At 48.1% G+C, this 27,108-nt stretch overlaps 1 protein-coding gene across 4 annotated transcripts; it reads left to right on the top strand.

Moving 5' to 3' along the window:
- Positions 1–7,275: 7,275 nt before the first annotated feature.
- CDC25A (cell division cycle 25A) lies at positions 7,276–26,785 on the top strand. Of its 4 annotated transcripts, XM_081160510.1 has the most exons (16): positions 7,277–7,399; positions 7,501–7,841; positions 8,858–8,931; positions 9,275–9,317; positions 10,013–10,049; positions 10,519–10,620; positions 12,847–12,957; positions 15,740–15,874; positions 16,387–16,461; positions 17,917–18,090; positions 20,508–20,606; positions 22,143–22,205; positions 22,301–22,399; positions 22,994–23,124; positions 24,571–24,682; positions 24,918–26,785. In XM_081160510.1, exons 2-16 carry the CDS (start codon positions 7,672–7,674, stop codon positions 25,056–25,058), a joined length of 1,566 nt encoding a protein of 521 aa, XP_081016636.1. In that variant the 5' UTR covers positions 7,277–7,399; positions 7,501–7,671; the 3' UTR covers positions 25,059–26,785. The 4 variants fall into 4 exon arrangements, with proteins under 4 accessions (XP_081016637.1, XP_081016636.1, XP_081016635.1 ...); XM_081160511.1 differs by having other exon boundaries at positions 7,276–7,841; positions 15,803–15,874; XM_081160509.1 differs by having other exon boundaries at positions 7,277–7,841.
- Positions 26,786–27,108: the final 323 nt, after the last annotated feature.

Genomic DNA, 27,108 nt, shown 5'->3' with positions numbered 1-27,108 from the left:
ATGCTTCCCCTACCTCACAAGAAGTTATAAGGAATGTAGCAGAGCCTGGGCTGGGTTGCTCAGTTGGTTAGAGCCTCACCCTAATATGCTAAGGTTTCGGGTTCAATTCCCAGTCAGGGCAAACACAAGAAGCAACCAATGAATGCATAAATAAGTAGAACAACAAATTGATGTTTCTTTCTCTCTTCCTTCCTCTCTCTTAAATAAATAAATAAATAAATAAATAAATAAATAAATAAATAAATAAATAAATAGAAAGTGGGTCTTCTGTCCCTGGAAGTGGGGACAGAAGGGACAGGTTCTGGGGAAGCTGGTTTGATGAGGGCCAGGCCATAGAGTGGCCAAGGGCATGGGCAGTGGAGTCAGAGTGTCCAAGTTCAGGTCTTAGCTCTGTCACTTATCTGCCGTGTACTATTGGGCAAGTAGCTACCTACCCTCTCTGTGCCTCCATTTCCCTCTCTGTAAAATTGGCCTTGGAATGCCCGGCCTCTCAGGTGGTGGTAAAGGATGAGATCTGATAAAAGAGTAAAGAAGGTAAGGAACTTGGGACATGGCTGGCCCATAACTGATGTTCCATAAACAGCAGCCGTTATGATCAACAGGCGGCAAGCTGCCCCCAAGGGCTGGCCAGGACCTTAGACTCTGGCATCAGGCAGCTCACTAGCTGGGATTTCCTCTGAAAAATTCTGCCCTGCCAGGCCCTCTCAGTGCCCGTGAGTGTGAACCCAACTCAAACTGCTGCAGGCATGACCGACAGGGAGAGGAGGGAGCCAGCTGCCAGAGTGGCCCATCTGGATTGGCCTCCTGGGGTTTTGCTTGGAGGGAGAGGGGAGAGAGAGGAGGCAAAGGGGAGAGGGAAAGAGGAGCCAGCTCACACTGGGCAGGATCTTGGAGGCTACAGTAGCCAAACCTTGAGATACTTAGGCTGGACCATTCTAACCCAGCAAAGAGCACAGAGCAGCCCAAGAGCTGGGAGCAGAGGGCCCTGCAGAGGCTGGTGCAAGAGTGTTGTCATCACCTCCCCTGCAAGCTGGGGCTCCCACCTTTCCCAATCCCCCTCTATTTCACTCCCAGGCTGGTTGAGCCAGGGCTCTTCCCCATCCTGTTCTGCACTTAACCCCCCACCTCCCTCCACAGACCCTCTCAGTGCCAGGGTTGGACCCCAACCTTCTGCCTTTTCAGAGCCTTTACCACGTCCCACTGTGCATCTCCGGGTCCAGCCCCACCAACCTGGGCATGCCTTGGAGTCTGGATTTTAGGCTCAAAGGATTGGAATGGGTCCAGCCCCAACTCCCTCCAGGGCGGGCATTGCTCAGGGCTGAATAGGGTTAAGTCCTGAAACCCCCCTCCCCACTCCAGCATCTTGCCGAATGTGGGCATTTGTCAACCAGCTGGTACAAGAGGCTATAACCCAACCAGGATGGGAAGGAACCCCAGGAACAATTTTACCTCCCAGAGGCCCAGGGATTGAGAAAGACTGGGATAGGGCAATGATACCACAGGTCCACCTTGCTGGTCTCCAACACAAAGTGCTTCCTCTCTTCCCAGTACATTCAGTGAGGTTTCTTGGGGTCCTCCCTCTGAAGTCAGAGGTCCTGGACAGCAGCTGAGCCCTCCTTACAGCTTGCACTTGGGTGCTGTGCCCCACCAGCCACCCACAGTTTCCCTACCGCCCCAGTGGCCTCCGTTCCCTGCCCTCTGCCTCTGACCTAACTCAGGCCTCATCACCTCCACCTGCTGGGGAATCACCTCTGGCAGAATCACCTCACCCAGCGCTGGGCGCGCAGCACAGGAGTGTACACGAGGGCAGTGCTCCCATTCAACAGTGTTACAGGATCACAGGGCCGGGGTGAGGGGCAGCAAGGATCCGCCACCCCTCACATTTCTCCAGTATACTTCATCTCAAGCTTCTGAAAGGCATTTACACTAGTTGCTTTGTTCTCTCTTGGGTAGACTGCTCAGCAATCACTCCTCCCATTCCCTTGAGGGGTAAAACTGAGGCCAAGAGTGGTCAAGAAGCTGACACATAAGAGAAAGAGCCAGCAGAGATGAACAGCACAGGTTTGGGGGTCCTGGCCCTGAGCACGTCCCACCCTGCAAAAGGCTCTGGAGACAGATCCCCAACAACTGGGGTACATTCTGTTTTTCCTTTTTTAATATAATTTTGTAATTTTTCAGTTACAGTTGACATACAACATTATATTCATTTCAAGTGTAGAACATAGTGATGAGATATTTATATAACTTATGACGTGATCGCCCTGACAATGATAGTACCCCATCTGACACCATACGCAGTTATTACAATATTATCGAATATAAAAAATATAAAGGCAGCATATTTCCCCTACGCTGTACTTCACATCCCTGTCCTGCGCTCCCAAGCCCGGTACCGCTCTTCTCCCAACATTCCTCAGGTCTTTCCAGCATATTCGGCTGGGGATCGAGCGCCCTCTGGCGGCCTCCTGGGGGAAGAGTGGCAGAAAAGTCCTCAACCCTTTCAGAAGAGAAAAGGGACTCTAGGGACCTGCTCAGCACCCCAAGGCTTAAGTCCAGTCCGGCTTCCTAGGAGGAGTGTGTGGGGAAGCATGGCTTCTCAGAGGCCCTTCTCAAGCCTCTGACTTCAGGGTGACCATCACTGCAAACTTTCCCCTATCCCTCAGCCAGGCTCTGAGCTGCTACTGGGAACAGTCTGATGCCCAGAAGAGCTTACCCCGGGGGCCCAACGCTGCTCCTTCTCTATATGCCTGGTCCCCACCCTCGAGGGGACAAATGGCTCCTCCCTCATGGCCTCGCTATAGGAGCAGCTGGAGAAGGGGAAAGCCTGGAGAGTGGTATCCTGAAACCCAAGCGAAGCAAGTGTTTCTAAAAGGAAGTGAGCTACTGTATCCAGAGCCATAACAGATGGCTGCTGGGCAGAGCAAGACAGGGAGTGTGATTTGGTCACTGGATTCAGCATGATCAGGGCCCCTGGAGAGCTTGCCAAAGGCCCTTTCTGTGGAGTAGGGAGGTGGGATGTCTGATTGGGTTGGGTTCAAGAGAAAATGGGGGGAGAGAAATTAGAGACAACTTTTTCAGAGTTTTACTGTGAAGGGAAGGAATATGGCTGGAGAATAGAGTGGGGTCAAGGGAAGGTTGTTTTATTATTAATAACAAGCACTTCATTGAAGTGTACCATTCAGCCCGGCCCGCAAAGCTCAGCGGCTGAGTGTCGACTGAGGATCCAGGAGATCACGGTTCGATTCCCCGTCAGGGCACACGCCCAGGTTGCAGGCTCCATCCCCCGGGGGGGGGGGGGGGGGGGGGCGGAGGCCGCCGATCAATGACTCATGATTGATGTTTCTCTCTCTCCCTCTCCCTTCCTCTCTCTGAAATCAATAAAGACATATTTTTTAAAAAGCAGGACTTTTTATTTTTTTTAACTTGATATCAGTGGAATGAAATAGCATGTCCTCTTCTGTGTCTGGCTTGCTTAACATCAATTGTGAGCGTCATCCAGAGTGTTCTTTCTTTTCATTGCTGTATAAAAGAACATCTAGTTACCTATTCTACGGACAACTGGCATTTGGATTGATGTCTGCTTGGGGCTAAAAGGAACATCTGTTGAAGTGCTTTTTGGTGCACTTATGAACTGTACTATACCTTCAGTGCCATCTCTTGCCTTCCCAGAGTGCTCCTGTGGCTACTTCAATTCCCACCTCCCCGCACACTCAACATAACCTCCATTTGGCCACCTTCAGTGCACCTCTGAACCACAGACTGGCCACTCCCTCCCTTCTGGTTCCTTCCCCAGTACCACCTTCATGGGCTCCTTTGCTACATCCAGGCTTCAATGCTGGTGCTCCCCAGATCCAGTCTCCTAAAACAAAAACACTCTTTGCACACCCTCAGTGGACATTACCATCCTCAAGCTAATAAATCCCAAACCTTTCTCCTGAGTGCCAACCCCAGACAGTACACAAGCACAAAACTGAGTTCATCAAATTCCTCCAAGGACTGTGTGGCCTATTGTTGAAATAATGGTGCCATCCACCCAGGTGCTTAAGTCATTACCTAGGAATCATTCGAGATTGCTCCCTCTTCCTCCCCCACACCTCAGCCCTCAGCTACTGAAATCAGGTGAGCTCTGCCTCCCTGGACTCCCAGGCCCTCCCTTCCTCCTATTGCTTCACACACACACACACACACACACACACACACACACACACACACACACACCCTTGGCTCTGGCTGTCTCACCCAGGACTGTTTGGATGGCCCTCTCCCTCCTCAGCCTTCCCCACTCCCCTACTATTCACCCTTAGGCAGCTCTGATCTTGTTATCTCCCACTCTCCACACCCTCCACTATCTCCAGGCTGAGGCCAAACCCTTCAGGGAGTTCTAAGTCCTTCAAAAACTGTCCCCTTCCTCCCACTTGGGTCCCTCACAACCACTCCCAGGTGCCCGTTCTGACTCAGTAGTTCCCAGAAAGTGCTGTTCTGGATACCCGGCTTCCTTGGGTTCTTTCCTCTCCTTACAAAGCACCCCGCCTCACCCCACCCGTTCCCCTTTTCCAGCAGCCTAAGCCTTCAAGCTTCAGCAGCTTTAATCTCCTTTGGAAAGTGTTCCCTCTCCCTCCCCTCCAGCCTTCCCATCTCCATCTCGTGCTCCTCCTCCAGGCCCCACCAACCCCGCACAAACCATAGCAATTATCATTATTATAAGGAATGCTCTGCGAGAGTATTTGGCAGAGGTGACCCCCCCCAGGGTAGGAATGGTGGGATTTTATTTCAAGCACTAGGTTTACCCTAGTGAACAATGAATAAACATTTGTTGAATGAATGCATGCATGCAAAAACAGGGAGGTTGAGTCCAGTATCAAACTAGCCAAAAAAAGGAGAGGGAAATTTTTTTTCAGAGGTTTAATGGAGAAAAGTATTTGAAATAGTAGACTGGGTGGGGGTGGGCACCACAGACCCTGGGAACCATGACAACAGAGAGGGGTAAATAGCTGGGGCTTCTGGGTGGGAGGGGGTGTAAGGAACTGGTGTTCGGAGCCAAAGCTTTTAGTCTTAAGCCTGCCGGCTTCGCTCTGGAAGGAGAATGGGCACCTGCAAAGCATTAAATCAGGAATGTTTCTTTTTCTGTAGAAAATAAATCTAAATTAATGGAAATTTAAAAATTATTATTTTTTGCTTTTAACAAAGGGGAATCCCTTCTCCAAACAAAATATACAGGGCACTGCAATACGTAATGAGGATTTAAAAGCCAAGTTTTCCTGGTCGCCAAGGAGTGGCAGGGAGGAGCGAGGATACCTCACTGAGCTGGGGTACTTTCCAAAGGAGATTAAAGCTGCTGAAGGCTTAGGCTGCTGGGGTACCTCACTGAGCAACACAGTTTAATGCACCTCTCTCACCGCTCCCAGGTGGCAAGTGAGGCCTACTTTTCTCCGCTGCATCACAGCCTCCCTAGTTCAAGTCCACCATCTCAGTAGGACCTTGTGATGCCCTCCAAACTGGTCCCCCAGCTCTACCATGGCTGCTCTCTCCTCAACTCTCCACTGCGGAGTCAGGGTTATCTTTTTAATATGTAAATGTAAGCCTTTCAATGGGGTTTCCCATTGCCCTTGAGAGATATAGAGTTCAAGTTCCAGAATGTGGTCTACAAGGCCCTGCGGAGTCTAGGCCCTCCCCAGGCTCCTCTTCTCCCACTTCTCTCATCCACACACAGGAGACGCCTAGCCTCAGAGCCTCCCCAACCTAAGGATTTAACCCGGGTTCTTCCTCAGGCATCCTGACATACCAGGCCAGAGCAGGCTCCCTTCTTAAACACTCTCAAAACATTCACACTTTTTCTTTGCAGTATGTATTCAATCTGCATGTACTGAGGGGTCCCCCGAGTCAGGCAGGCACTGGGTGGTACTAGAGCAGAGAAAAGGAAAGGCAGGGTCCCCACCCTTTTGAGTTTATAGGCATTTGGGTGAACTCACCCGATTAAGTAATCACAGAAGGAAGTAATCCTGTGGTGCCTGGAGAGTGGATGGGTAATAACGGGAATGTGCCCGTCAGGGTGTCTGAGCTCAGAGCTTTCCTGGGGAGGGGGGGTGTTAGCTGAGCGAAGTGGGCACGGGCGTGAGGAGGGTATTCCAGCATTTTCCAAGGAAGTATTGGCCTTGGAGGTTTGGATCCAGCAAATCAGTCAGCTCTCAGTAGAGACTGAATGAATGAACGGGTTGACCTCTGACCCAAAGCAGACTCAGGTAAGACTCAGGCCTCCCAATTCCCAATGCCAGGCCCCTCCTTCCCCCCCCCTGCTACTCCAGGGCTTGCTGGGGAGAGGGATTTGGCTAACTTGTGCTTTTCCTTTGGCTGTTTCCCAATTAGGATGGCCCCAAACATAATAAAAGTCACCCTCAACATTTCAACCTTTAAAGAAAAAAAATAATAACATAGATAAGGCACTTGGAAGAATGGCACGTAAGCACTACTATATGTGTTAGCTGTTATTGAATTAAAAGTAGTCTTATCTAGGAGTTCCCAATCGGATACGAAAGGATGGGAGAGAGGGGAAAGAGTCTCAGAAAATATAGTAAGAGCTAAGAGGGAGGGGAGCGAAGAATGCCGAACCCCGCAGCCCACGCCGCATGGCCGGGTGCAGGTGCCGTGCGTGCCGTCCGCGGCCAGCTCGGCCGGTCAGCTCGGCCGCAGGGCCCTGAACCGCCGGCCAGGTGAGCGTTAGCGCTCGGGAGCTGGGCCCCGGGGTTCGGAGGGCAGCGCCCACAGGCCGAGGGGCGCTCGGTTCCCTCCCTCCCTCCTGATGAAATCGGGGCGTGGAGGCCCGGGCGGAAGAGAGGGGCCCACAGTCCTGTACGGCGGGGCTCAGCCTGGCTCCAGTGGCCCGGGAGGCCTCTGCAGCCTTCACACTCCCTCGGCGCGGGGGGCGCCGGGCAGGGGCGATGCAGCTGTAGCCCAACCGGGGCGGGAAGCGACCCCGCGGGCGCGCGGGGGCTGGGAACTACGTTCCCCAGCATGCAACGGGCCGAGAGCGGCCATTCGGTCTCGACCGCGCCTCGCAGGTGCTGCTGGGAGTTTTCATTGACCTCTGAGCTCGCTCCCGTTCGGCTCGGCTCGGGTCTCCCCTAGGCCCCGCCCCTTTCGGAGAGCCGCTGACCTCGCCGAGTCCCGCGAGCCGCCCCCTTTTCCGCCTCCTAATGGTTCAGCCGAGCTGCCATTCGGGATCGAGGGGGAAGACTTGCTTACTGATTGGTGGGTTCCGTTTGGCGCCAACTAGGAAAGGGGGGCGGGGCAGCGGCGGGCCCCAAAGGGCAGCTCTTACCGCGAAAGGCCTTCTTCGCAGCGACAGCCCGGGAGGCAGGTGAAAGTCCGCTGGGTTCTCGGAGCTCCCGGGCTGGGCAAGGCGGTGAGAGGAAAGCGAGGAGCGTGTGAGGCCGGGCTGCTGCCTCTCGGCTCTGGCCGCTCTCCCTCCTCGACCCGCCGCGTTTGTTTGGATTTAATCTTCAGGTTGCCGGCGCCCGCCCGCCCGCTGGCCTCGCGGGGTGAGGGGAAGCACCGTGCGTCCGCGCCGCTTCCTCCGCGGCAGCCGCGTCCCGGAACCGCGGGGCGTGTTTGCGTTTGACCTGTGGGCAGCGGCGGAGGAAGAGGCAGCGGAGCCCTGGGAGGCCGGGCGCGGCCATGGAACTGGGCCCCGAGCCCCCGCACCGCCGCCGCCTGCTCTTCGCCTGCAGCCCCCCTCCCGCGCCGCCGCCCGTCGTGAAGGCGCTTTTCGGCGCGCCAGCCGCCGGGGGCCTGTCGCCTGTCACCAATCTGACGGTCACCATGGATCAGCTGCAGGGACTGGGGAGGTAAGGAGGAACAGACGAGGGGTTCCGCGGGCCTCTGACCTCGCACACGGCTCTCGGGGCGATCAGGCCGGGAAACGGGCCGGGAGGAGGGCCAGACTTGTCCGCCGTTCGGGGGCGGCCCGGCCAGGCGGGGGCTCGCCATGTGCACCCTCCCCCCAGGCGGAATGTTGGGCGGGAGAGGCCGTTCCGACCCTCCAGGGCCGCCGTCAGCCCCGAGCCAGGCCCGGTAGGGGTGGGGGTGGCCCCGGCCCCCCACCTTCGCCACCCCTTTCGGATTCCTCTGCCCTGTACGCCTTGTCCCTGTCCCAGGAAGCTCTTTGGCATCCACCGCCACGGGGGAAAAGCAAGCCCTCCGAGGCGCCCACTTCCACCCTTTGCCCAACCATCTTGCAGGATCCTAGTTTCCTGTGAGCTTTGTTCCTTCTCAACAAAGGGACGTGGCATTTTCTCTTCTGGGGTTTGTGCAAAACCATCTTAATCCCTCGCTCTGTGCACATTCCTCATGTCCACCCCGATGCCTTCCTAAGGCCCGGCCTTTTTACTCAACTTTCCATACTCGAAATTCCCTGGGCTTCTCATAGCAACCACAAAAAATGCATCCCGGAGCGTTTGTGGTGAAGCTGCTCCCCCTCCAACCTTGGACACCCCGTTTTCTAAGTAAGCACATGTCCTGTAGGTGTTCCAAACTCTGAAAAGCAGAAACTTGTCCTAGTCGTTTCTCACTCCTGCTCCTAGCACAGGACCTACATAGAACACATGCTCTCACTTCAGGAAATACTCCACCATTCATGGTGTCATCCCCTCCTTGCAGTGTGACCAGGCCATACCTGCCCGCCCACTCCCTTCTTATCTTTTATGTCTAAGTCCTAACTGCTTGGGTGTTCTGTGGTGTGGTCTTGAGGTAATGATGATTGATGGCAGCCTGGCAACTTGCTAATAACCTCACGGCCTGTCTCCTGTAAGTGACCTTTCAGTTATGGCCTAGAAACACAGAGGGTTATTTCTCTTGGTTTCAGTGTATATGAACAGCCGCCGGAGGTGAAGAGCAGCAGTCTGCAGAGAATGGGCTCCTCAGAGTCGACCGATTCAGGTATTCTTTTAGTCCTCGACTTCTATCACCTGCCTGTTGTGTGGGGGACAATACTTGGCATTTGCTGAAACATGCACTTTCATCTAGAAACTTTTTGTGGCAGTGTGGCAAGGGGGAGCCTCAGTCAGGAGCGAGGGGGTTAGTAGATACACCATGAAAATATTAAGACTTGGGCAAATATTAAGTTTTCAGCAATCACATAGGGACTCGATTTCATTTTTGGCATAAAGTGCAGGCCATCTGTGTTGACTGGCCTAAAGGAAAACAGTACTAGGAATTTTATTTTAGTGACAAAATGGTATTTCATGTACTGTTTCCTAAGAGATATTTTTGTTTCCCACAGGCTTCTGTCTGGATTCTCCTGGGCCCTTGGATAGCAAAGAAAAGTATGTATTCAGTGCCTTTAAATGTTTGTACTTAGAAAAAACTTTTCTTAATTTCTTGATGAAGTTCATCATGCTCTGGATTTAGTTGTCTCTAGTAAGACTCCTGGATCCTATAAACAGTCTGGTATCTTTTTTTTTTTTTAAAACATATCTTTATTGATTTCAGAGAGAGGAAAGGAGGGGGAGAGAGATAGATAGAAACATCAATGATGAGAGAGTCATTGATCAGCTGCCTAGCCCACAACCCAGGCATGTGCCCTGACTGGGAATCGAACCCTGATCTCCGGGATCCTAGGTCGATGCTCAACCGCTGAGCCACGCCCAGCCAGGCAACAGTCTGGTATCTTAATGAGAACTAGTCGTCGTGTCAGCAGTTTTCAGAACCTCCCTTCCTTTGTTTTAGCTGTAATTTGGTGTTCTGTTTGAGTCTCGCCCAAACCCTTGCCCTACCCTCTGACATCATAGCCTTAAGAGAATATGTGTATTTTAAGAGAAGACCTTGGGCTTGCTTTTTTAACCTTGGAGCCCAGTGTTGGAGTACTTGTGAAAACAGGATAACTTCAGAAATCTGTTCTTCCATCTTACCTAAAATGGGAATGTTTGACAACCCCTCAAAGTATAGGCAGGACACTGTATTCTGCTGATATGCCTACCTCTGCTCTATTCTCATTATTTACCTTCTGATTTCATTGCAGCCTTGAGAATCCCATGAGGAGAATAAACCCCCTACCTGTAAGTTAGTTCCCTTGCATATTTTGAACTAGTACCTGTTATCTGCCCCTAGCTACCAGTGTAATCTTGATAGACATTAATTTAGACTATGAAGACTACTTTTCTTTAGACTCAAAAGCACTCAGACATTCCTAAAAGCATCTTCAATAACTGCCTTTTTCCACCGTCTCTAATGATCAGTTTTATCAAACCAGGAGGGGTTCCTTTCTATGTAAATGATATTATGAGGGGCGTGATTTGGCAACCCTAAATCCCTGCTGAGAGACCTGTAGACTTTGTGGGATTAGGTGCAAAGCCATGTGGTGGGAACTTATATCCTACCTTCTGGCAAGGTGGAGCCCTGGCCACATTTACTGCAGTGTGTGAGGAATAAGGCTCCCCGCCCCCCCCCATCCTTTTTTCATTTTGAGAACTGAGTTACCATTGAATTTTCACTTATGTACCTTAATTCCTTCTTTCACTTTGACAGCTGAAGCTCTTGGGGTGTAGTCCAGCTCTGAAGAGGAGCCATTCCGATTCTCTTGACCATGATGTCTTTCAGCTGATGGACCAGGATGAGAATAAGGAGAATGTGAGTGTGGCATCAGTGTGCTGGCTTAGAGCAGAAGTATGCCCCGAGGGCCAGTGGCTTACAGGCAGGTGGCTGGGCTGCTTTCTGGGAGACTAAACTTTTTCCCAAAGTCTTGGTGGTCTTTGGGAGAAACCTGGATTTGAGTCCTGCTGCCATTGAGCTCTGTGCCCTTGGCGAGTTACTTCTTTTAGGCTTCTTCATTTCTTTGTAAAATAGGAATATAGTTCCGTGTAGGGTTGTTGTGGGAATTAAGTGAGATAACGCAGATAAAGCATTTCAAACGATTCCTGGCAAGTAGGAATTGATCTGATGGTATCTAAGGAGTAAATATATCCATGAATAGTTGATCTGGAAGGGTCTGCCCAGGCCTTCCTTCCGTCTTTGCACCGCTGAGCCTGGGATGAGGTGTGACCTTAGAAAAAAGCTGCTTGACAGTATTTAAAAGAAGAGAGCTGGCCCGGCCCGGCGTGGCTCAGAGGTTGAGCATGACCTAGGATCCTGGAGATGACAATTCAACTCCCAGTCAGGGCACATGCCTGGATTGCGGGCTTGATCCCCAGTCCGGGGCGTGCAGGAGGCAGCCGATCAATGATGACTCTCATCACTGATGTTTCAATTCTCTCTCTTCCTCCCTTCCTCTCTCTGAAATCAATAAAGACATATTTTAAAAGATAATAAAAAATAAAAGAATAGAGATAGTAAGACCCAAGGACTTTCAGAGTAACTGAAATGGTAGCTTAGAGGATATGTTTGTGATTGTCCATCCAAAAGTCCAGGAACACTTCATCCTGGCTTTTCTCTCTCCTGGTAGGCAATCAAAATAGTTCATTGAGTTAGCTCAGCTTTTCCAGTCTTCTTACTATATTTCTACATCTGTTTTCTCCCCTTTTCCATTCCCTGCTAAAAAGCCACAGTAAATAATCATTTACGATCTTCCAGACTTTGTATAAAACTTACCACTTCTATGAACTCTCCCAGTGATTCCTTTGGCAACTTGCAGGATGTTCTGAGAGAGCATAGAAGCGAGCTCCTGCACTGAGTTACTTGCAAGACTGTATCCGCCTCTGTGTAGTGGCTTTCTACCGAACAGTCCAAACCTGTCCCCATGCCTGGTTTGTCCGTGTCCCCCTCTCCTTCCCAACCTTGGCTCCTCCCAGGGTCACCTGCTTGGAGCTTTGTTCTAGAGGGGAAAAGGCATAGGTTAAAGAGCTCTTGGCTCTGGGGTTGTCCTGTTTGGCTGTGAAGCTAGATCTTAGGCACATGACCGCCTATAAGGCTTAGTTTCTTCATCTGTAAAATGGGGACGGTTGGGTTATAGTTGACAGTTGATGAGCTAATGCACAGAAAGTACTTCATCTGGTGTTGGCATACAGGTACTCTGATATTAGCTGTTACTGCTCTGAGCACTCAATAACAAGTTCTTAAATGGATGTTTTAGGGTAGGGGGATTTTGAGTGCTTTCCAACTTGAGGTAAATGGAATCTTACAGTGACTCACTCTAACTGCTTTCATTCAGCATTTTGTGAGATTTGTCCATGTTGTAGAGTAAACCAGTTGTTTTTTCCATTGCTTTTAGTATGGAATACAATAACTTTATTCTTTTTTTAAATGTTTTTATTGATTTTTAGAGAGAGAGAAAGGAAGAGAGAAATATTGATTGCCTCCTATTGGGGATTGAGCCCACAACCCGGGCGTGCGCCCTGATTGGGAATCGAACTAGCGAGCTCTCCATGCATGGGACGACACTCAACCAATCGAGCCACACTGGCCAGGGCTGGAATGCAATAATTTTAAGTGGGAAAAAAATGATCTCCTATTGAGAGGAAGAAGGCAAAAGACATAAAACCTTCAAACAAATGTACAGGAAAAGTTTTGGCTCCCATTCATAGACATATTGAAATGACTTTGCTTTAGGTTTTACACAGTTGTTGATTTAGCTTATTACTCAGTGTTTTTTGTACTTGGCAGATACATGCTTGTTAGGAAATACAGTGTGGTGAGAAAAAAAATGCTGGATTAGAAGTTAGCTGTTGATAGTCTTTGAAATTCTTAGTTACACAGATCCAGTGTTGGAGTTAGATCAGAAATGTGTAAATCCTTAGCCTGGAGGCATGTACAGAGGTGATCAGTGCCCGCTCCCTTGTCTGTCTCACCTGAGTTATAGCTGAGGCCCTAGAGCTGGTTTCCATAGACCGTGGAAGATGTCTCGACTATACTGTCTTGCAGGAAGCCTTTGAGTTTAAGAAGCCAATAAGACCTGCATCTCGTGGCTGCCTGCGACTTGAGGAGGGTAAAGATCTCTTCACACAGAGGCAGAGCTCTGCCCCAGCCCGGATGGTATGTGCTCTGGCTTTTATAGGGAAGTTTCTTATGGGAAGAGAATTAAAGCACCTTTAACCTGGAATTAACAGCACTAGCTCTTGATGTCTATACTTTGACCTTGTCTTTCCAAACTAGATGGTTACATTTTTGGTGTTTTTGCTGTGTCTGGAGAGCAGACAGGCAGAAGTGGAGTGAGAGATGGTATCTTTGAGATATTGGACTTGAGCAAAGAATATTTGATCTTGTCAGTTCTGGGAAAATAATCTGCAGGCATCCTGGGTCATTCTTCTGTGTGCGTGGTGGGATTATATGTCTTACTTAAAACTTGCTGTTTCACAATTCATCCTGAGAGTGCTAAGAGGTACTTCCCAGACTGATTTTTGGAGAGAGCACTTAGCTTCTTCCAAAGGTGCTTTATTAAGAACTATTGTAGATTTCAGGGAATTCACTGCCTCTGGGCTACTTGATAGTAATTGGGGCCATTTGCCCCAGGGTTATTTATTTGCCAGACCGAAACTATCATTACTTCCAAAGTTTTCTACTGGTGACCTGACAGCTATTGATTAGAGAGGCCCAACTTGAGCAAAATGACATTACAGGAGTATTTGGTTTCAAGGTTTTGCTGGGAACATGCATCTGAAAATACAACTCTCCAGACTGGTTTGTGGTCTAAGGTATGGGTTCAGCCAGTATTGCTATGCCTAGCATTAGCACAGAGCACTTTTGTATGTTTTTTTCTCTCTTCAAAATGTAAGAGAAAGTTTATTTATAAAGTTACAGAGGTAGCATAAGTGAGCCAACTGGGCTGCGTAGGCTCAGGAAACAAGTTATAGAGGCAGAAGAAAGGCCCTTGGAGCTTAGGAGAGAGAGAGGGATGGGCGCAGGCAAGGAGAGCCCTGCCTGGTGTTTTTTGTTTTTTTGTTTTTTAAGCTCTACTCTTTTTTTTTTTTTTTTTAATATGTTTTTATTGATTTGAGAGAGTGAGGGAGAGAGAGAAATGTCCATGTGAGAGAGAAACATCGCAGCCTCCTCCTTGCCCTGACTGGGAAATCTAACTGGGGACCTTTTGGTACACTTGGTGATGCTCAACCAACTGAGCCACAGTGGCCAGGGCCTGTGCCTGTTTTCTTATCTCTAATCTTCACAAGCCTGTGAACTAGCTGGACTTACCCATTTTACAGATCGGGAAAGTGTGGTCAAGGAGGTTAGGTGATTTGCCAAGGGACACAGATAAATAGAAGACCAGGATTTAACAAAACCTCTTGATTCCCAAGTACACAGTAACCCTTTGAGAGCTGGGTATCCAACCTAAATACGTTTAGTGTATGTATACTTGAAGCCAGCATTTCCTGTGATCCCTAATTGTAGCTACTGAGAGTATAAACTGAAAGAAAGTGCTAATCTCGCCAGTTTGGCTTTTGATCACGTCAGAGGGTATTTCTCTTATATCCTTGCTTTTAGTGTGCAAGCACCATCGATCTTTCTTCATAATGGCTTCTTGGTGTAGGAATCATGGAGAAAGAATGATCCGTCCAGAGATTTGTCTGTCATTTTTCTATAGCACATCTGTACCTGGGGATTTAAGAACCTAGGTCACAGAAACTGGTATTATTCCATAATGTGAGCATTCAGAGGGTGTTGCCTGTGATACAGTTACTGGCTCCTTTGTTCTGCTGGGTGAAAATGCCCATGTGCCCAGGCGGTACCCAGGTGCCCTTGTGGAGGATCAGAGAGAGCCCAGACTCGATTTGTGTTGAGAAGCAAAGCTTGTGCCAGAACCAGCGGGCCAGCTGCAGGGAGGATGCCTGGGGGAGTGATCTGCCCGGGGCCCCTTGAGGATCGCTGTGCTCACGCCCCAATTTGGGTCTTAAGGATATTTGTAGGACTTGCGTGGGAACCACCTTGTTACTGTGGAAGGGGGGGAGATATGTCTCTGAACTTTTTCCTTGGCTTTGGAAAGCATGTGGAAAAGAAATAATGAAGTGTCAGCAATGCTTGTATTAGCCACGTTATCTCTATATCAAATATATACTAGTTGAATAATGGGGCTTCCCCCAAAATCAAGATAGGGTTGCCTAATGAGATACCCCCATTTTTACTCCAGGGTCTCTCTCCTGGGGAGAGTGTAATGGGGAGGAAAGCTTGGGCTTTAGAGTCAGAACCAAGGAGCTCTGTGATCTTGGTAACCTTGCATAAGCATTGGTTTTCTGATTTGTTAATTAAAAAGAAAAGGATTGCCTTTGGTGTATTGGGAGACTTAAATGGGAATACATATAAAGATATGTCTGGCCACAAAATAACCCCTCAATTAAAAACTGAGCAGCCATCATTTAAATTCCAAGTCTAAAGAATTAGGGTTGATTTTCTAGAACCATGTCCTTCACTTCCCTCTGTGAGAACTAGGCCATCTTGTGTCTCCATAGAGACTCGTACCTTCTCGGCCTTCCTCATTTTGTCAGATTATCACGTCACAACCCTCTCGTTGATCTGCGTTCACTGATTACAATCCTCTGATAAAACAAATCTTGTCTTTCACCAGAGGCTATCACCAGGTCCCACTGTCAAGTGAATTGCTTCTGGGAAGGGTTCTTTGTGAAGGCTACTTGACCTGACTACTTAGTACTGTGTGTGGACATCAAATCATTTATAAACTTGGGATTTATGTTCCTTTGATTAGTAGTTGCTAAAATTTTACTTCTTACCCAAATATACTATGTTTTCCTCATAAAAACTAATGACCTATCCAAGGGAATCAAAGCTAATCATTTATTAACAAGGCATGAATTCTGTCTTGTAGCTTTCCTCAAATGAAAGAGATAGCAGCGAACCAGGGAATTTCATTCCTCTTTTTATGCCCCAGTCACCTGTGACTGCCTCTTTGTCTGATGAAGATGATGGCTTCATGGACCTTCTCGATGGAGAGAATCTGAAGGTACTGTGTGTGTGTGTGTGTGTGTTTTCCTGTCCGTGCCCCTTACTACCCCTGGAGAAATCATGGAAAAGTACAGCAATTCCCCAGGGCTTGAATTAGCTGATATTTTTGTTCATTTGGGGAGGATTTGAGACTGTCCTCCTAGATTAAATCCTGTGGGGGACTTCAAAAGGAGACACTGACACACTTCTTTACCTGAAGGAGCTCACAATCTGTTTTTGGGCAAGAGGTATGAAATTGGAGAACTAGCAGCCACATGGCATAAAGCTGAAGAGACAGAGGATACCTCCTCCCATATGGATGGGGGATGCTTTTAGCTGTGTTCAGATGACTGAACTGTAAAGTATGATTCTCTTCTGACCTTAAAATGTTGGAAACTGAGGAAGAGAGAGGAACATTAGATGCTGTCTGTCGAGGCCTATCTGGTATTCTTCAGGCAAAATCACACCTAAAGCATTTAAACCAATGCCAATCTCTCCTGAATCTTCATAACACTTTTTCTCTTTCTTTAGAATGATGAAGAGACTCCGTCCTGCATGGCGAGCCTCTGGACGGCTCCCCTTGTCATGAGAAGAACTACAAACGTTGTAAGTAATTCTGGCTTGTCTGGAGGGAGCCTTGAGCAATTGGGCCTCTGAGACTGGACTAGACTAAACAGGACACTAACCCTTCTGCTCACATCACCACAGGAATTAAATTGTTTCATTTGAGATTCTGTCTTTGGGTCCATGGGCCTTGTCTGGTCACTAGTGTTTTCTCGTGTTAATGCACACTGTTTTTCAAGTTTTTCTCCCTCATTGATGTGTGAGGAAGTCTGGATAAAGTATATGCTAGCAATTCTTGTTTTTATAATTTCTAATTCATCCCAACCATTCTTGGTCAGCTAATATCCTTTCTGGACAACTCTGACCTCTATTAACTCTGGTTTAAGATCACTGGAAAATATCTGCTAAATTGAATTTAAGAAATTCTGTTAACTACATAAGATGATTGGCTTAGATTTTAATTGAAAGCTTCACGAGTGAGTTCTTTGTAGCTGACAAAAGGAACAGAACCCTAGGCAGCATGAATAGAAAGACTTCTGCTACGGGCACCATCCACACCCACTCAGCCCATCCAGTGGTCCTGCAGCAGACACAGCCACTCTTCCTTGGGCGAGTTGACTGGAGAACCCTGTCCCAGAACAAAAAAGGTGCTAGCCTTGACCTGTTTGGATTGGGATGGAGAGAACCTGCTGGTGGATTGTCCTATGTTTTATTTTCCACAGTTGAGAGAATGTGGAAAGATTAGAGCACATTCGAAGAACCACCAGCAGGATGAGACTCAAAACCATGGTAGACACTGCAGGCTGGTTGAGAAGTTGGGACAGGGCTTCATTGGAAGAGGAGTGAGTCTTGTTCTTAATGCAGAACAACTGGTTTTGGACCACAAGACTTTAGCAGAGCTATGAGATGGCCACTGAGGACCTAGCAGGGTTCCCGTGCCTGTTTGTTTTGAGCCAGAAAGATGAGTTAAGGCTTGGAAAGCTGGAGAGCACTACACATGTATGGGAAGGGAAAGCTGGGTGGTCATCCAGGGAGGGCTGCTGTAGAAGGGGAACCAAGTAGCAGCTTGAGGTTCTTCCCAAGTGACAGTGATTGATGGCACCTTAGCATTCTAAGCTGTGGATGCAGGTACAGATATTCTGGGGATGTGGCCGTGGTTAGCCTCAAAACACAGCATCTCCCCCAGGAGCCACTGAGGAGCACACATCCACGTGGGTACTCTCAGCTCTGCCCCTCAGGGCTGCCGTTTGCAAGGTGGGGAACTGGCTATCTTCTATCTGAGGTCTCTTGGATGGACTTCTTATCCAAGGTTTTTCTACATTTGTGCGCAAAATCTGCCAAACATTTGGAACACTGCTTTATCTCTGTTTTGTACTCGAAGGTTCTATTTTATTTTTATGTATTCCCCACATGGAGTTCAGTTGGGATTATTTTGGAGCTTAAGAATGCTAAGAGTATTGCCTGTAGATAATTGAGGTTTTGTGTATTTTCCCAAAGGGCAATCGAGGCAAGCTGTTTGACTCCACTTCCCCATGTAGCCCTGCCATGCGGTCAGTGTTAAAAAGACCAGAACGATGTCAAGAGGACTCTCCACCTGGAAACACGAAGCGCAGGAAGAGCATGGTCTGGGCCAGTCCCAAAGAGGCAGCTAGTCCAGAGAAGCCCCAGGAGGTTAGTTTTGCAGGCTCTGTTTTGCTTGGAGAGAGCGATACTGTATTTTTCAATTCTAAAACTTGAAAATCTTTTTCAGATGATTCCAACACCTGTGTCAGGGTGTTAGCTTCTGTTGATTGTCTTTTCCTATTCAAGTTGAGATTTTTCTGGTTCTTGGTCTGACAAGTGATTTTTCAACTGCATTTGTTTATTTTGGGCATTATGAGACTCTGGTCTGTGCAAACCTTCTGTTTTAGCAGGTCTCTTGATACTGCAGGGAAGGTGGGGATGGAAGTTCAGGTTCCCCGACACAGCCTCTTTTGGCATGATAACAGGGTGGAGGCGAGCCTCGTTGCTGGGCAGGAGTGGGGATTTAAGCTCCCTGCTAGGCCTCATTGGCACCATCCTAGTGGAGTAGAGATTGGGCCACTTAATTACAGCTGGACAAAGGTAGAAATCTAAGCTCCCCTCATGATTTTTCTTTGGTACTGGCTAGGGTAGAATGTTAGGTTCGCCTAAAAGTTTTGTCTCTTTTTCATAATACGTTTTTATTGATTTTTAGAGAGAGAGGAAGGGAGAGGGAGAGTGAAACATCGATTGGCTGCTTCCTGCACACCCCCTACTGGGAATATAACTGGTGATCTCTCGGTGCATGGGACGGTGCTCAACCAAGTGAGCCACACCAGCCAGGGCTAAAATTCTATCTAGTCACCCAAGTTAGTGAATTGCATTGCTCATAGTTTTAGTTTTATGGTTTGTTTTCATGTTATTTTAGAATTTTCTCTAATATATCATGAACATCCCTGTAGGTCAGTACACACAGAAATGTAATTTTTTTTTTTTAATGTGTTTTTATTGATATTAGAGAGAGAAGAAGGAAAGGGAGAGAGAGAGAAACTGGGGAAGGAGCCCCCAACCTGGGCATGTGCTCTGCCTGGGAACTGAATCCATAACCTTCTGGTGCACAGTACGATGCTCAACCAATGGAGCCACTCTGGCCGGGGCTGTAAATTAATTTTTAAAAGCTGCATAAGAGTCCTTATGGATATGCTATTTTTCTGTTGATTAACATTTAGATTGTTTACAATTTTTTTAACACTAAACAGTAGCTACGATATTCAACATTCTTGCTTGCTTATTTGGGGGCAAATAAAGGGTTGCATAGGGCAAATGCTATGTGCATTGACTATATGTGTTCTCTCATGTCTGTTTCTTGACACCAGGGGGGATTGAGCATCTCTTCCTTTTTCTTTTTTAAATCCTCACCCGAGGATATTTTTCCATTGAATTTTAGAGAGAGTAGGAGGGAAGTGGGGGGAGAGAGAGAAACATTGATTGGTTGCCTCCCACATGTGCCCAGCCGGGGCTGGGGATTGAACCTGCCACCGAGGTATGTGCCCTTGACTCTTTGGTCCACAGAGCAATGCTCTAACCACTGAACAAAACTGCCACGGCTCTTCCTTTCTTTCTGACCATCAGCCATATCTTCGGATGAGTGACCTGTCTTCAAAGAGCCATGGTCCTCTGGGCATTAAGTCCTCTGCTCCTTTGCATCACTTATTCTGTTTCTTCTACTAAAGCCTTCAGAGCATTATTGTATCCCAGCTGTGATTACTCCATTTTTATCAATTTGTTTATATATTTTGGCTTCATAAATTTCCTGATTTTAAAACTACTTTTGCTTCCAAAAATGTCATGTTTGTCTTACTTACTGCTTTTATTTACACGTTTTTCCTTCATTGTACTGTCCTTAATCAGATTTCAGTATTAAGCATTAGAAAATAAACTGGAAAAGTGCCCGTGTTTTCTGTAGCATGAAAAGGTTTGAATAAATATCAGTCTCCTTAAAAGGTTAGCTAGATTGCAGCCATGGAAACATCTAGGCCTGATGCCTTATATTTTATCATCTGCTTTAGATACCGAATACTTTATGAACAGTTTTCTTTTTTTAATTAAAAGTGGAATTCTAGGGTAAAGGGCAGGAATGTTTATGAAACTTTGCATTGTATACATGTCAACAAATTGCCTTTCAGAAAGCTTCTAGTTTATGTATCTACCAATATTTAAGACTATCCATTTCCTCTTACTCTTGCTATACTCTTACTATATATTTACCTTTTTATTTTCTTAATATCGTCCCCAGTTTTCCTAAATCCTTTTTCAGCTTGTTTGTTAAAATCTGGGTCCAAATGAGGGCTGTACATTGCAGTTGGTTAATCCTGCTCTGGGAGGGGATTCAGTTAGACACTAAAGTAATAGACCTAGTCAGCAACACTTTTTTCTTCACTCTAGATTCAATCAAATATGAAAAATCTCTATTTGCTAAATATAAACATTAACATTTCAGTCTCCTCCTTGCAACATGTTCCAGGTCAATGTTTTCAAAAGCCCTCTTCAGAACCCTGGCCTCACTTCCCACCTTTGGTTTGTTACAGAGTCTACACCAGCCTTTATCCCTGGTATCTTCCCCAAAAGGGACCATTGAGAATATTCTGGATAATGACCCAAGGGACCTTATAGGAGACTTCTCCAAGGTAATTGCAAGCAGATGCGGGCCTCTAGCTCTGTGATGCGGGGTGGATGGGGATCACCCAGAACCCCTCTGGGCCTTCCTCCCTCTCTGAGGTGGCTCCTGGGGTGTTCCCAAGGGGACACAGTTAGAAATTTTTAAAGGTAAGGAAATAAACTCACGATCAGATGTATCTTGGTCTCTGTGGGACTGTAGACCTTACTGGAGCTGATCATAGAGATTTTAAGTAGGAAGCCGCTCAACAGCCCTGTTAACTCCAGCCCCCAGGCCAGGTTCTCTGGGAACTGTTTCTCATTATAAAAATAGAAATGCAGAAAAGTATAAATAAGCCGAAATCTATAGCCTCACTACAAGTCTATATTTTAAAAAAAAAAAAGGGTTATCTTAGAATGTCCAGGATTGAAACTGAAATTCTCCATTGTCCAGAGAAGCATGGCCTTTGAGGGAACAAGCCCCAGGGAAGTCCTGAGATGGCCTGATACGGGTTTCCTCTGGAGAGGAGCTGGCCGCCTTTGAGCTGGGGTGAAATATGAGGGTGGGATAGGGAATGTGTCAGTAGGAGCTTATTTAGCCACATATAACTTGAAGGTCACCAGATTAATATTTTATTAATTTAGCTAACATTTATTGAAGCACGTATTATTATGTGTTAGGCAAAGATTCCAAAGTAGGGCCCAGTTCCTTCCCTCAAAAAACCTAACATGATCAGTAAGACCCGTTGAACCCTGTGGCTATGAGCCCCACGGACCATGTCAGTGCCATGTAAGCAGGCTAGGAGAAATTGAGGCGAGGTGTCTGAGCGAGCACATTGGGTCTGGGCTCATGATATTTCAGCCAGAGGGTGTTTTAAAGAAGCAGAGTATCTCCAATGCCTAGCACCATGCTGGGCATAGTGGGTGTTCAGTAAATGAATGAAGTAAGTAGGAGTAATATGCCTTATAGGTTTGTGCAAAAATTAAATGCCCAGATATTAATGAAATGCCCAGACGAGTAACTAGCATGAACTATTAGATTGCATTTAGTTAGTTAGTTAGTTTTTTAATATATCTCTATTGATTTCAGAGAGAGGAAAAGAGAGAGAGAGTTGAAACATCAATGGTGAGTCGTCATTGATTGGCTGCCTCCTGCGCGCCCCCAGCCTGGGGATTGAGCCTGCAACCTGGGCATGTGCCCTGACTGGGAATCGAACTGCAATATGGATCCTAGATTGATGGTCAACCGCTGAGCCATGCCTGGCCAGGCTAGATTGGTTTTTTAAATATATCTTTGATTTCATAGAGAAGAAAGGAGAGGGAGAGAGAGATAGAAACATCAATGATGAGAGAGAGTCATTGATCGAGCCTGCAACCCGGGCATATGCCCTGACCGGGAATCGAACCCCGATCGCCTGGATCCTAGGTCGACGCTCAACCGCTGAGCCACGCCCGGCCAGGCTAGATTGGTTTTTTAAAGCTGCCTCTTGCCAGGCAGGTAAGCAGTATAAATGTTGTATATATAGGCTTTCATATTTGCTAAGTGTCTCTCTCTCTTTTTTTTTAAGGGTTATCTCTTTCACACTGTTTCCGGGAAGCATCAGGATTTAAAATACATCTCTCCAGAAATTGTAAGTCATCCTTCTGGAACCTGCCTCACATGGAGTATTTGAATCTAGTAGTTTCTGGCAGCCAAAGCTGATTCTCCTGGGCTTTCTCTCCACAGATGGCATCTGTTTTGAATGGCAAGTTTGCTAACCTCATTAAAGAGTTCGTTATCATCGACTGCCGATACCCGTACGAGTACGAGGGAGGCCACATCAAGGTATGGATTCTTGAGGCTTGCTGGTGAGACCTGCTATTGTGGGAGGCATAGAAGGAACCCTAGACAACATCTGTGACTTTTTAAAAGGGGGGTGGTGGCACCTGGATGCTTATTAGCTCACATGCCAGTTATGAGAATTAAGAAATGGGAAAGGCATTTGGTTCCTGGTATACTGACAGAATGTTCCCTGGTCCACACTGCTCTCTACCACAGCAGCAAGGAAGGGTATTTCTAGGTGCTATCCACTTCCACTGATTTCTAAGCCAGGCCTGAAGACCCTGGGCTCTCTGGCAACATTGTTGTCTGGTGGAAAGGGGTGTTGGGACATACTTTCCCAGGAAGAAAGTAACTACTTGTGCATTTTAATCTTTTTTTCAACAAAAGTGTTGAAATATGGTAAGGAGGTACTTTAAATACACTGTTAGTGTTTGCAACTGTATTAATGACTTTTGAAAGTCCCCAAATTCACAAATAGCACTCAAAAAGTATGCATAGTCATAACAGAATTTGAGGTACCCATTTAAAGATCCTTCTTATGGAATCATTACTGCAAGTGGGAGGCATGGGTGCCAAGAGTCTGTGGTGCCTTCACAGGGCGCAGTGAACTTGCACATGGAAGAAGAGGTTGAAGACTTCTTACTCAAGAAGCCCATCGTTCCTACCGACGGCAAGCGCGTCATCGTGGTATTCCACTGCGAGTTTTCTTCTGAGCGAGGCCCTCGCATGTGAGTGCTGCCCAGAACTGGTGCTCTGGGGGATGTGGTGGCGTGTGGCTCGCCCTAGGAGCATCCTGTTGCAGAACAGGGGCCATTTCCATGCCTTAGCCTGCACTGTGGCATGTGAATGCACGGCTTTGTGAAAGCATAAATTCACATGTAGCAGATTCTGAAATTCTTCTCTGCTTAGCAGTCGCTTGATGTCATGAAGAGCTTCCTTGAGTGGCGTTAACAGGCTTGACCTAACAGGTTCAGTCGCAAAGGGCTTGTGAGCTTCTCTGGTCCAGCCTGTCTTTGATGCTAATGTTGCCCATGCAGTTTCCCCTGGAGGTCTGGCATCTGCGTCATCACCCCACTCCCAAGTTAGTCCTTGCCACTGTTGGGTGTGGCTCCCTGTTTAAGCTTCTTTTATATGGAGTTCAATTCTGGCCCTTCGTGTTTCCCCAACTGTCCTTAGTTCTACCTGTGGGGCTACTGTTCCCAGGTGACATCCTTCAAGTACAATGTGGCTCTTTATGCAAAGGCCAGAAAAGTATGTAGTCCTCCCTGTGAAACTTGATGTGATGCTTTCCTATTATTACCCAAAGATATGTTTTATGCTAAAATAGGTGAAAGTGTAATTACAATAAAGCAACATTCACTTAAGATTTAAAGTAATATTCTGATGCTCTAACAGCATCCTCCATGTCTTACTAATGGTAACAGGACTGGTGCTGAAAAAATGGTCAGAAGTGAATGATATTTAAAAGCTAAGGGAGGGGCCAGGCAGCTGCCCAGCCATCATCCAAGTCCTTTCAGAAGGGACTGCAAGCCTGGGGTGTGTCAGGTACTACTGAGGCAGTGAAGGAACAGCAGTGAGCAGATCTGATGGGGACCTGCTGCAAGGGGGCCGCAGTGGCTGAAGGGGAGAGGGCAGGGGGTGGGAGTGAGGAGGTGGAGGCCACTGTAAGGACTTCGGCTTTTGTATCAGGGTTGGGCAGAGGTCACCAGTCAGGTGAGGACATCAGGGAGGAATAGTTCATTAGTCCAGGCGTAGGATGGAGGTAGGTGCATTGAGGGCAGAGCAGGCTTGGCCTGTGGTGGAGAAGCCACAAGAAGAAAGAGGCCCCTTAGGTAGGTGAGAGGGAGACACGGGGGACGGGTGGAGAGTGAGTGGGAAGCTGGCTCAAGACTCCCCGCAGGTGAGGCGCACGTGCTGGCAGGGAGGGTGCCAGGCGGGTCAGGTGCTGGGGCTCTTTAACTCGGAGAAAGGAAATTGGGGGAAGAGACCGTCTACCTTCCAATGCAAGGCAGTGACACTGGCTGTGACACTGTTTCTAAAGATCACACATGGCCAGGAACTCCCAGCTCGGCACTGATTGGAAGTGCTTCGGCCCCCAGCACTGCCGGGCTACGCAGCGGGCTTCCTGTTCCCTGCGCCAGAAGTGCCATCTTGCTTCCCTTCCCCCTCTGCAGGTGCCGCTACGTGAGAGAGAGGGACCGGCTCGGTAATGAGTACCCCAAACTCCACTACCCGGAGCTGTATGTCCTGAAGGGCGGATACAAGGAATTTTTTCTGAAGTGCCAGGTGAGATGGACTCTGGAGAGCATGGTCCACCCCTTGCTCGGGTTGGACAGTTGGACGTGTCTGATGGTCATGGCTGTTTTTTGTCAGGTGTCTGGGGATTTGCCTGGCACAAGAGGGGCCTTAGAACCCACTGACCAGATCTGCACTGATGCTGAGTCTCACAGCCCCGGGGGGCGGGGAGCAGGATTAGGAGTGAGACAGTTGTACCCTGACCTCACCCGCTCTTGTCCCCCAGTCTCACTGTGAGCCCCCCAGCTACCGGCCCATGCACCATGAGGACTTTAAAGAAGACCTGAAGAAGTTTCGCACCAAGAGCCGGACCTGGGCAGGGGAAAAGAGCAAGAGAGAGATGTATAGCCGCCTGAAGAAGCTCTGAGGCCGGCAGGGCGGACAGCAGCAGCCTGAGCCTCTTCCACCCCCTCCCCTCTTTGCTGCAGAGAAACTTGAGCAAAGGAGCCAGTTGTGTGACATTTGGAGAGGCCCTGGGGCTTCCTGCCTTAAAACTTACCTGCCACACTCCGAAGACTGGAGCCCAGAGCATCCTGCTGGCTACGCCTTTTCCATCCCTGCGTCAGGACTTTCTCCCAAGGCTGTCACGTGCCCAGTTTCAAGCACCAGGTCAAGACAAGTTCTGTCTCTTCATCCCCACAGCTGAAGGAACCACCTGGGGCATTACTGGGCACTGTCCCCTCATGAGGGGAGGGGTAGGAGAGGGAGTGGAGAGAAGTAAGGCACGGAAATGCTGCTGGCAAATACCAAAGACAGCCTGGGAAGGAAATGGTCTTTGTGGGATAACCCATATCTTTAATTTATTCAACCTCATCAATCACTTTATTATTTTTATTTTTTAACTCCTGGAGACTTTTATTTAACTGCTTCTATAAGTCACAATACTGCCATTTTATCATCCCAAGGACTACCTCTGCTTTTAATTAAGAAGAAAAAAAGGCGGGAAGAAGAGGTAAACATGCTTGTGGGAGCTCTGTCACCCCCAGGAGGCGCTGCAGTACTGGGGCTGCTGCTATTAAAGCCAAAGACTGAGATGCTGGTGGGAGCAGGCACTGGACTCAGCCTTGGCTACAGGGCATAAGCTAAACCTCCCGGACCTACCGAAGGCCACTGAGATTTATTTGGGGGAGTGACCCTGCTCTTGCCCCGGTTCCCTGTGATGTTGGCTGGTATAGGAGTCAATCAGGAAAGCACTTCAGGCAGCTTCCATTGGGCCACCCCAGGTCAGTGTTGGAACGTGGTGTAGTGTAGGTATCCCCAAAGTAAGAGGGACAGGGATGGGTGGGCTCTGGGATGGGGCGGGGAGTATACACTGAGTGTGCTCCTTCTGATACTCTGATAGCTTTTAATTTTCTAAAAATAGTCATGAGTCAAGGAGTATCAAATCAGTGTTAGCTGGCCCACCCGGGGGTGGGGAGGGCTGAAAGCCCTGAGCATTAAGAGAAGGGAGTGGATGCTGGCGTAGCGATGACTATAGAATGTTTCTCAGGCAGCGTGGTGGGTTTTGAAGGTAAAACTCTCTGAGTTTATCATGTTTTAATTTGAGGAGCAGGGAGTGATGGATCATCACCAGTCGCTTCCTCATCTAACCCCATGAAATAGGGGTCTCAAAGGAACACCTCCCATCCAGGGAGCTGGGGCTGACTTGACTGATTCTGGACAGGCCTGTTTGACTCCTGCTCATCCCCACGCTCAGACGCCAGCCCCTCACCATCTCTGCTCCCTTGGGGTGTAGCCAGGTTTGTCTTATATACAAGAGTCAGTCCCCCTCTTGCCTCGGCTTCCTTTTTTGAGGATGGGGAGGAAACCAGTGATACTGGAGATGACTGGTTGCCGTGTTAATGGGTTTGAGTTGCATTTGGCTATAAAAGAATCTTGTTAGAAAAAAATATGTGGGGAAGAGGAGGGGAGAGGGAGAAGACCTCCTTCCCCACACGTTGAGACATCTCAATTGGTCTCCAATCTTGTTTGTAGGGATTCTGTTGGTTGAATGCCTGAAAAGGGAGGTGGAATGGCCTTCAGATTGTACCAACTTGGCTAGCACTGCTAACCAACTGTTGCAGGCTCTGAAAATAAAACCAATCTTGAACCCATGCTCCCTGCCTAATTTTTTTTCCTGCCTAATTCTTGATTCGAAAGGAATTACGTTTCCCTTTAAGGTTCTGGGACAGCCCTTGACTAAAACCAGTGGCTGGAGCACTCATGTTCCTCAAGAAGCCAAAGGGCTCTCATGTGGCCTTCAGAGACGGCCGGAATGACCTCCAGTTATACTGAGTCCAAAAACAGATTCAGATTGCTTTGCATGATGAAATAGGGACAGCAAACGCTTTCCTGAACCACAGACATTCCCTTACAGAATCTTAATTCCTGTGGATTAAGCAACAGGCCAAAGGATACAGAAGTTTTGACTGTTCTGA

Source organism: Miniopterus schreibersii (genome assembly GCF_964146895.1).
Source record: "Miniopterus schreibersii genome assembly, chromosome: 15".
NCBI classification, from domain to species: Eukaryota; Metazoa; Chordata; class Mammalia; order Chiroptera; family Miniopteridae; genus Miniopterus; species Miniopterus schreibersii.
Note: the sequence above shows the minus strand (reverse complement) of the source record. Positions and strands in the feature narration are given on the sequence as shown.

Bases quoted from the DNA above. Each gene is read 5' to 3' on its own strand.
- CDC25A (XM_081160510.1), top strand. From the start codon at position 7,672: ATGGAACTGGGCCCCGAGCCCCCGCACCGCCGCCGCCTGCTCTTCGCC. The intron at 9,318-10,012 runs GTATGTATTCAG...ATTTCATTGCAG, and splicing joins CCCTTGGATAGCAAAGAAAA to CCTTGAGAATCCCATGAGGA. The intron at 22,206-22,300 runs GTAAGTCATCCT...TTCTCTCCACAG, and splicing joins AATACATCTCTCCAGAAATT to ATGGCATCTGTTTTGAATGG.